The sequence below is a fragment of the Oncorhynchus clarkii genome, unplaced genomic scaffold (genome assembly GCF_045791955.1).
Source record: "Oncorhynchus clarkii lewisi isolate Uvic-CL-2024 unplaced genomic scaffold, UVic_Ocla_1.0 unplaced_contig_808_pilon_pilon, whole genome shotgun sequence".
Lineage (NCBI taxonomy): Eukaryota > Metazoa > Chordata > Actinopteri > Salmoniformes > Salmonidae > Oncorhynchus > Oncorhynchus clarkii.
In genome coordinates, this window is record NW_027260464.1 from 1 (window position 1) to 8,963 (window position 8,963).

At 50.4% G+C, this 8,963-nt stretch overlaps 2 protein-coding genes across 2 annotated transcripts; one reads left to right on the forward strand and one right to left on the reverse strand.

The window, feature by feature from the left end:
• Positions 1-93: 93 nt before the first annotated feature.
• Positions 94-2,276, forward strand: LOC139401483 (cyclin-Y-like protein 1). Its single transcript, XM_071145700.1, has 3 exons — positions 94-362; positions 1,294-1,456; positions 1,769-2,276. The coding sequence occupies exons 1-3, from the start codon at positions 157-159 to the stop codon at positions 1,883-1,885; spliced, it is 486 nt and encodes a 161-aa protein (XP_071001801.1). The 5' UTR covers positions 94-156; the 3' UTR covers positions 1,886-2,276.
• A 2,851-nt stretch (positions 2,277-5,127) lies between these two features.
• Positions 5,128-7,172, reverse strand: LOC139401482 (frizzled-5-like). Its single transcript, XM_071145699.1, has one exon. The coding sequence runs from the start codon at positions 7,164-7,166 to the stop codon at positions 5,376-5,378; it is 1,791 nt and encodes a 596-aa protein (XP_071001800.1). The 5' UTR covers positions 7,167-7,172; the 3' UTR covers positions 5,128-5,375.
• Positions 7,173-8,963: the final 1,791 nt, after the last annotated feature.

The following is an 8,963-nucleotide window of genomic DNA, read 5'->3' on the forward strand; positions in this document are numbered from 1 at the left end:
TGTGTCCAGCAGTGTCCGATGAGACTCATTTACTGTGTCCAGCAGTGTCCGATGAGACTCATTTACTGTGTGTCCAGCAGTGTCCGATGAGACTCATTTACTGTGTGTCCAGCAGTGTCCGATGAGACTCATTTACTGTGTGTCCAGCAGTGTCCGATGAGACCGTCTCATTTACTGTGTCCATCCTTCCCCAAGGTGTACCTGGAGCGTCTGCTGACCTACGCTGAGATGGACATCTGTCCCTGCAACTGGAAGCGGATCGTACTGGGAGCCATCCTGCTGGCGTCCAAGGTGTGGGACGACCAGGCCGTGTGGAACGTAGACTACTGCCAGATCCTCAAGGACATCACCGTGGAGGACATGTCAGTGTCCCTCTGTCCTGTCCTCCTGACTGCTCACCTTCACAAGTCACCCCAACCTTTAGACATTAGACCTGAGGGTTGGATAGGTGTAAGCAAGAGGGACGACTACCATCATCCTTACAGCTCTCCAATCCTCTCATATCTAAGTGCTTAGGGCAGGGGTATTGAACTCTGACCCTACGAGGTCTCGGAGCCTGCTGATATTCTGTTCTATCTGATCATTAATTGCACCCATCTGGTGTCCCAGGTGTCTCAGTCCCTGATTTAGAGAGAACAATATAAAAAAGCAGTGGGAAGTGGCTTGGAGGTCCAGTTGAATTTGAGGGGTGTCAGGGTAGTTTTAGGATTCTCAATATTATGAGGCGCATTGTTAAATTGGAACGTTGCCATGTGGGTCAAAACTCATCTTATGTAAATCAATAAAATTAGATTTTGATTTTGCCTTGCTGGCCAGGTACATCTCAAAAGTCTTCCCTCGATTCCTTGCGTCCTCAATCCTCTCCCCGAGAACTCACCTCCCTCTGACATTTTGAAAAGGAGGCTGGGAGAGTATGGAGGATAAGACTGCTGAGATTTATGCTCTACCCCTCTCTCTCTCTACCTGTACCCCCTCTCTCTCTCTCTACCTGTACCCCTCTCTCGCGCTCTCTCTCTCTCTCTACCTGTACCCCTCTCTGTCTCTCTACCTGTACCTCTCTGTCTCTCTACCTGTACCTCTCTCTCTCTCTCTCTACCTGTACCTCTCTCTCTCTCTCTCTCTCTCTCTCTCTCTCTCTCTCTCTCTCTCTCTCTCTCTCTCTCTCTCTACCTGTATCTCTCTCTACCTGTCTCTCTCTACCTGTATCTCTCTCTCTGTCTCTCTCTACCTGTATCTCTCTCTCTCTCTCTCTCTCTCTACCTGTACCCCTCTCTCTCTCTCTACCTCTCACAGGAATGAGATGGAGAGGCACTTCCTGGAGCTGCTTCAGTTCAACATCAACGTGCCGGCCAGCGTCTACGCCAAGTACTACTTTGACCTGCGCTCCCTGGCCGACGACAACAACCTCAACTTCCCCCTGGAGCCACTTGACAACCAGCGAGCCACTAAACTGGAGGTGAGGAGAGCTTCTAGGACGGCAGAATGAAAACACTGCTACTTGGCAAGAGGAGAGTTTAATGGTAGTCCTGGCTGACTTGGTCCTGTTCAGAAACAACCCCAGCCCCTACTATCATGTAGTTACTAAAACATTGCATAGGTGTTAGAAATTAGGTAGTAGATCCACTCTGCCTTCTGATTGGCTAAGGAGAATGTACACCTATCTACACAAGTGCCTAGGTGGGAGGGGCCAATGTCTTGTCTTTATGTTTGAGTTACATAAGTGTTGTCCCAGGCTATCTCTGGGCTGTAATAAGTGTTGCGTTCCCAGGCTATCTCCAGACTGTGTGAGGACAGATACAAGGATCTGGGCAAGGTGACCATAAGGAGGTCCCTCAGCGCAGACAATCTGGTGGGTGTCCGAACCACCCACGCCGTGCTGTCCTAAAGCTGGACCTGCTACACACACAGGACAGGCTGAGGATGCACCGAAGGTCTTCCTAAACTAGACACTCACTGGAACCATCGACACACACAGCTGGTCCCAAATCACCCCCACCCCCAGATCTGTATGGTGGCAGCTCCACCACTGATACTTACTCATACACTCCAGATCTGCAAGAAGGGTTGGAGTGTCTGACACCACACACTGACCATGGTGAGGAAGCCTCTAACTACCCTGTGGTGTAGTTTGGCACACGGACGGACAGATGGTGATGTAGGACGGTTTTCTTTGCTTACTGTGTAGGCCCTTTAGCTGGGAAATGTATCGGTTTTTAATTGAACATATTTTCAGTTGCTGTTTATTTCAAATAAACCGTAATAAACTATCAAATCTGTGTATGGTGTCTCATTTCTAGATAAGATGCAGGATGTTATGGTGTCAGTCCTGGGTTTACCTGTCTGTGGTGTCAGCTGGGTGGGGTTGTCAGTTCTGGGTTTACTTTAGCCTTTCTGGAGTGCCAGCTGGGTGGGGTTGGCAGTTCTGGGTTTACTTTAGCCTGTCTGGAGTGTCAGCTGGGTGTGGTTGTCAATTCTGGGTTTACTTTAGCCTGTCTGGAGTGTCAGCTGGGTGGGGTTGGCAGTTCTGGGTTTACTTTAGCCTGTCTGGAGTGTCAGCTGGGTGGGGTTGGCAGTTCTGGGTTTACTTTAGCCTGTCTGGAGTGCCAGGGTGGGGTTGGCAGTTCTGGGTTTACTTTAGCCTGTCTGGAGTGTCAGCTGGGTGGGGTTGGCAGTTCTGGGTTTACTTTAGCCTGTCTGGAGTGTCAGCTGGGTGGGGTTGGCAGTTCTGGATTTACTTTAGCCTGTCTGGAGTGTCAGCTGGGTGGGGTTGGCAGTTCTGGATTTACTTTAGCCTGTCTGGAGTGTCAGCTGGGTGGGGTTGGCAGTTCTGGGTTTACTTTAGCCTTTACTCTGGGTTTACTTTAGCCTGTCTGGAGTGTCAGCCTGTCTGGAGTGTCAGCTGGAGTGTCAGCTGGGTTTGGTTGGCAGTTCTGGATTTACTTTAGCCTGTCTGGAGTGTCAGCTGGGTGGGGTGGCAGTTCTGGATTTACTTTAGCCTGTCTGGAGTGTCAGCTGGGTGGGGTTGGCAGTTCTGGGTTTACTTTAGCCTGTCTGGAGTGTCAGCTGGGTGGGGTTGGCAGTTCTGTCAGCCTGTCTGGAGTGTCAGCTGGGTTTGGTTGGCAGTTCTGGATTTACTTTAGCCTGTCTGGAGTGTCAGCTGGGTGGGGTTGGCAGTTCTGGATTTACTTTAGCCTGTCTGGAGTGTCAGCTGGGTGGGGTTGGCAGTTCTGGATTTACTTTAGCCTGTCTGGAGTGTCAGCTGGGTGGGGTTGGCAGTTCTGGATTTACTTTAGCCTGTCTGGAGTGTCTGGGTTTACTTTAGCCTGTCTGGAGTGTCAGCTGTGGTTCTGGGGTTGGCAGTTCTGGATTTACTTTAGCCTGTCTGGAGTGTCAGCTGGGTGGGGTTGGCAGTTCTAGCCTGTCTGGAGGGTTTACTTTAGCCTGTCTGGAGTGTCAGCTGGGTGGGGTTGGCAGATCTGGATTTAATTTAGCCTGTCTGGAGTGTCAGATGGGTGGGGTTGGCAGTTCTGGATTTACTTTAGCCTGTCTGGAGTGTCAGCTGGGTGGGGTTGGCAGTTCTGGATTTACTTTAGCCTGTCTGGAGTGCCAGCTGGGTGGGGTTGGCAGTTCTGGATTTACTTTAGCCTGTCTGGAGTGTCAGCTGGGTGGGGTTGGCAGTTCTGGATTTACTTTAGCCTGTCTGGAGTGTCAGCTGGGTGGGGTTGGCAGTTCTGGGTTTACTTTAGCCTGTCTGGAGTGTCAGCTGGGTGGGGTTGGCAGTTCTGGGTTTACTTTAGCCTGTCTGGAGTGTCAGCTGGGTGGGATTGGCTGTTCTGGGTTTACTTTAGCCTGTCTGGAGTGCCAGCTGGGTGGGGTTGGCAGTTCTGGATTTACTTTAGCCTGTCTGGAGTGTCAGCTGGGTGGGGTTGGCAGTTCTGGATTTACTTTAGCCTGTCTGGAGTGTCAGCTGGGTGGGGTTGGCAGTTCTGGATTTACTTTAGCCTGTCTGGAGTGTCAGCTGGGTGGGGTTGGCAGTTCTGGATTTACTTTAGCCTGTCTGGAGTGTCAGCTGGGTGGGGTTGGCAGTTCTGCAGCTGTTCTATTGGTTTCATGTGTCAGGTTAAGCTCAATCAAGCCCTGTATTTGAAATGACTTCAAATAAATTGGGCTGATTTATATTTTCCCATTGGTTTTTCATAGATCTGACGGGACTAGACTGGAGAAGCGTAGACTCCATAAGCGGTCTGATGGTTTTTAGAATCAGACCAACCCACGACAGAACATACTCCAGATTCACACGTTTATTATTCTCTACCTGGGTTACAGGCTACATAGTTTAACATGCCAGAATTAGACAAGGCATTTTTTTTAAAAAGAGAATTGCATGTACACTGATCCATTAGGTATTTAAGACAAAGGCCATTTGATAAATGGGATGCTACAGGTAGATTATGGTTAACACATTTGCAGAGAAAAAACAAGATTGTCCTTTCACTATGTGCTGCTGTAATTACTAGAACCCACCACATGGAGGCAGAAGAGGCTACAACAGTGGTCTCTAAAGTGGTAATTGCACCTTTTAAAGAGGCACTCAAGTCTCAGTAGGTGGTCCAGGTAAGTAATCACAGCACAAGTGGTGTGATTACTCGTCAAGCAAGGGGGAGAACGATGAAATTCTGGATTCCAATCAGACCAACTCAGTTAACACTATTTTCCTCACTTTCACCCTTTGTATTCTTGGGATATCAATTTAACAGGAAAAGTAAAACATTGAGTGGTGACACCTCTCAATTCATCTGGGCTTTTTAAACTGACTTCATATAAAAAATCTGCACATAATCATAAATGGGTAGTGAAATTCCTTCATCCTAACAAGGCGTTACTGTGTCCATAAAAATTTCAAGAGTGAAATGTCCTTTTAGGAAGGCCACTTTAAATAAAATGACAAATAGCAATTCTCCATCTTTATTCCGTATAGAAGAATACCATGCCACTTATTTCCAGGTTAATGACGTGATTGGATTCCTAACCATTACGTTTCAGGTTAAGAACATACTAGCAAAACATGCCATGTAAAAATTCTAGAGACATATTGAACTGCCCCCCCCCCCCCCCCCCCCTCCAGATCATTTAAAAACACCTTTTAAAAAGTTCCAACTTCAGGGGAAATCTCCTGCAATGAGTCTAGAATGAGAACTAGGAAATATAATACAAAATACTTCTATATTGCCACAATTTGTTTAAACATGTCCTTATGTGAAGACAATAGTTTACATAATTTACAATCTGTTCAATAAGTTAAATTAACATCCATCTAGTTTCCGTCAGCCACTCTGTGGAGCACCATGAGTCTGACAAGCGTCCATCCAGTCTGGTCACACAGATGGGTGCGACAGGGACTTGTGCTCAGACTGCGAGGGGAGCAGCCCGGTGCGTGTCGTGAGGGATGTGCTGGCCTCGCTGTATACAGACGCGCTGGACGGTTTGTGGCCCCAGCAGGGACATGAACAACAGCACCTCCCCAGGAACCTCCTCCACGACTCCAGAGTCTTCCCCGACCACACCCACACCCCCGAGGTGATCCCCACCACCAGGCTCATAAAGTACTTCAGCATGAAGATGGCGTGGTCTGGCCCTAGGCCTAGCCTCTCTCTCTCAGCCTGGCAGGAGCAGGAAAGACCCCTGTCCCACTGGGGCCTGAGGTGCTGCTCGTACACCAGACAGGCCACCACCACCGCGGCAGGGACCGTGTAGAGGACGGTAAAGAGGCCCAGCCTTAACATCAGCTTCTCCAGCTTGTCCGTCTTGGTCCCCCCCTGCTTGATGACGCTGCGGATGCGGAACAACGACACAAACCCCGCTAGGAGGAAGAGGGAGCCTGTGAAGAGGTAGACCACCAGGGGAGCAAGCACGAAGCCCCGCAGGCTCTCCACACTCTGGTTGCCCACGTAGCATATCCCTGCCACAGGGTCTCCGTCAGCAGCGCTCAGGGCCAGCACGGCGATGGTCTTGACGCTGGGCACCAGCCAGGCGGCCAGGTGGAAGTACTGCGAGTACCCGGCGATGGCCTCGTTGCCCCACTTCATACCCGCCGCCAGGAACCAGGTGAGCGAGAGCACCACCCACCAGATTGCGCCGGCCATCCCAAAGAAGTAGACCAGCAGGAACACCAAGGTGCACAGGCCGGCAGGGCCCGAAGCGTCGTACAGCACATGCCCGCCGTCCTCGGAGCACGCCACACGCTCGTGGCCCGCCGCCAGCCGCACCATGTATCCCAGGGAGATGAAGAGGTAGCAGGCAGCCAGGTAGACGATAGGCAGCTCGGGGTAGGAGAAGCGGTCGCGGTCAATCAGGAACGTGACCACCGTAGTTAGGGTCGAGACGAAGCAGAGGACCGACCACAGGCCGATCCAGAGGGAGGTGAAGGCGTGTTCGTCCGGGGTGAAGTAGGGCTGACGGCAGGGCTGGGCGCAGTTCTCCACGGGGCCTGTGTGGACGCCGCGGCCGTACAGTGAGCGGGCCTCATGCTTGACGGACACCAGGGGGTGGCGACAGCGGCAGCCGCGTTGTTCACAGTCCTGGTGGTGGTGACTGTGGTGGGGTTTGGGCAGGAGATGCGGCCTGCGGCGGGCTGGGTTGCGGTAGGGGGCTTTGGGGGTAGGCTTCGGGGGGAAGGCCGGGCCTGGGGACAGAGTAGTGGCGTCACTGCTGTTCCGGTCCATACAGAGGAGGTCAGCATCACCCAGCTCTGGTAGCCCCTCGCAGCTCATCCTCTCGGGCCATTCAAACCCATACTGGCTCATCAGGGGGGAGCAGCCGCGTTTGGCCCGCTCGCACACGGAGCGGCACGGGGGCAGAGGCTTGCGATAGTCCGGGATGCAGATTGGGGTGTACATGCTGCAGAGGAAGAAGAGCAGGTCAGGGGAACAGTGGATGCGCACCAGCGGCCAGAACTGGTGCACCTCCAGCCCCACCTCGTCCTGAGTGTCGTGGTTAAACTGGTTGGGCGTGTAGGTCAGGTTGTAGCCGATGCCCTTGCACATGGGGACCGTGATGGGTTCACACACGATGGCCTTGGAGGCAGCGCGCACCAGTAGTGCGCGCATCAGCAGGAGCAGGCACGGAACGCTGATGTAAAGAGGGCAGATGTGCGTCATGGTCGCCATGGAAGCTCCTCCAACGCTGTGGATTTTTGAGGTAATTGATAATTGAGTTTATTGGACAGGAAATGCGCTCTGAACGTTTGCAACATTGTATTACTGTTTCTATGTTCTATCAATAATACATCCAATGCACTTTGGGTGTGAGTCTTATTCACTCACACGTAAAGGCTAAGAAATACAGTGATGAAACAAGTTGATCAAATGTATAACTCACCAAGTCGATCACACGGGAAAATGTAAGCTACCTCATCAATATGCAATGCCAATCAAAGAGAGAAGCGCCATCTGATAATCTTGCCACCACTAAAATCACTCCCAGTGTACCTTTAGGAAACGCGCCTCCGGTGCAATCAAATAAAGTCCATTTCGACTCGATAATGCAGACGGAATTTTCAGGCAGCAACGCCTAATCCTTGCGCCACACTTTTTCTTTCAACAATATTTAGTGAAACAGCCTCCTATTCTCAGAAAAAACCTACACTCCACGACTGTCTTCCCTCGTGCGTCTTCTTGCTCCGGCTCCTAACCATACCGAATAACAACACCTTGGCCGCTTACCCTGGACAGCCACGCCCACAGGGCTGCGTCCTCTCCAATAGGAATCTGCTTACACCCTGAACGACTCAATCAACCCCCCCCCCCCCCTTTGCCCTCAGAACAGCCTCAGTTATTCAGGGTATGGACTCTACAAGGTGTCTAAAGTGTTCCACAGGGATGCTGGTCCATGTTGACTCCAATGCTTCTCACAGTTGACTGGAAGTCCTTGGCACACATAGGAAATTGTTGAGTGTGAAAAATCTAGCAGCGTTGCAGTTCTTGACACAAACCTGGCACCTACTACCATACCCTGTTCAAAGGCACTGAAAGGTTTTGTATACTCACTGTATGTGGACTGCAGTGTGCCAGTTCAACTCTGCACCTAATCAGACATATATCTTTGTCCTAAACTACAGACAGAATATCAAACAGGTAGGTCTACTTGAACACATGTCCTGTGTGGGCTATGCTCCTATAATTAATCTGTGTGTTTGTCCTGTGTGGGCTATGCTCCTATAATAACCTGTGTGTTTGTCCTGTGTGGGCTCCTATAATAACCTGTGTGTTTGTCCTGTGTGCTCCTATAATTAACCTGTGTGTTTGTCCTGTGTGGGCTATGCTCCTATAATGAATCTGTGTGTTTGTCCTGTGTGGGCTATGCTCCTATAATGAATCTGTGTGTTTGCCCTGTGTGGGCTATGCTCCTATAATTCAACTGTGTGTTTGTCCTGTGTGGGCTAAGCTCCTATAATTGATCTGTGTGTTTGTCCTGTGTGGGCTATGCTCCTATAATTAACCTGTGTGTTTGTCCTGTGTGGGCTATGCTCCTATAATTAACCTGTGTGTTTGTCCTGTGTGGGCTATGCTCCTATAATGAATCTGTGTGTTTGTCCTGTGTGGGCTATGCTACTATAATGAATCTATGTGTTTGTCCTGTGTGGGCTATGCTCCTATAATTAACCTGTGTGTTTGTCCTGTGTGGGCTATGCTCCTATAATGAATCTGTGTGTTTGTCCTGTGTGGGCTATGCTCCTATAATTAATCGGTGTGTTTGTCCTGTGTGGGCTATGCTCCTATAATGAATCTGTGTGTTTGTCCTGTGTGGGCTATGCTCCTATAATTAATCTGTGTGCTTGTCCTGTGTGGGCTATGCTCCTATAATGGATATGTGTGTTTGTCCTGTGTGGGCTATGCTCCTATAATTAATCTGTGTGTTTGTCCTGTGTGGGCTATGCTCCTATAATTAATCTGTGTGTTTGTCCT

Coding starts and splice junctions, on each gene's coding strand:
- LOC139401483 (XM_071145700.1), top strand. CDS start 157: ATGAGACCGTCTCATTTACTGTGTCCATCCTTCCCCAAGGTGTACCTG. Junction 363..1,293: donor GACATCACCGTGGAGGACAT/GTCAGTGTCCCT, acceptor TACCTCTCACAG/GAATGAGATGGAGAGGCACT. Junction 1,457..1,768: donor AGCGAGCCACTAAACTGGAG/GTGAGGAGAGCT, acceptor TTGCGTTCCCAG/GCTATCTCCAGACTGTGTGA.
- LOC139401482 (XM_071145699.1), bottom strand. CDS start 7,166: ATGGCGACCATGACGCACATCTGCCCTCTTTACATCAGCGTTCCGTGC.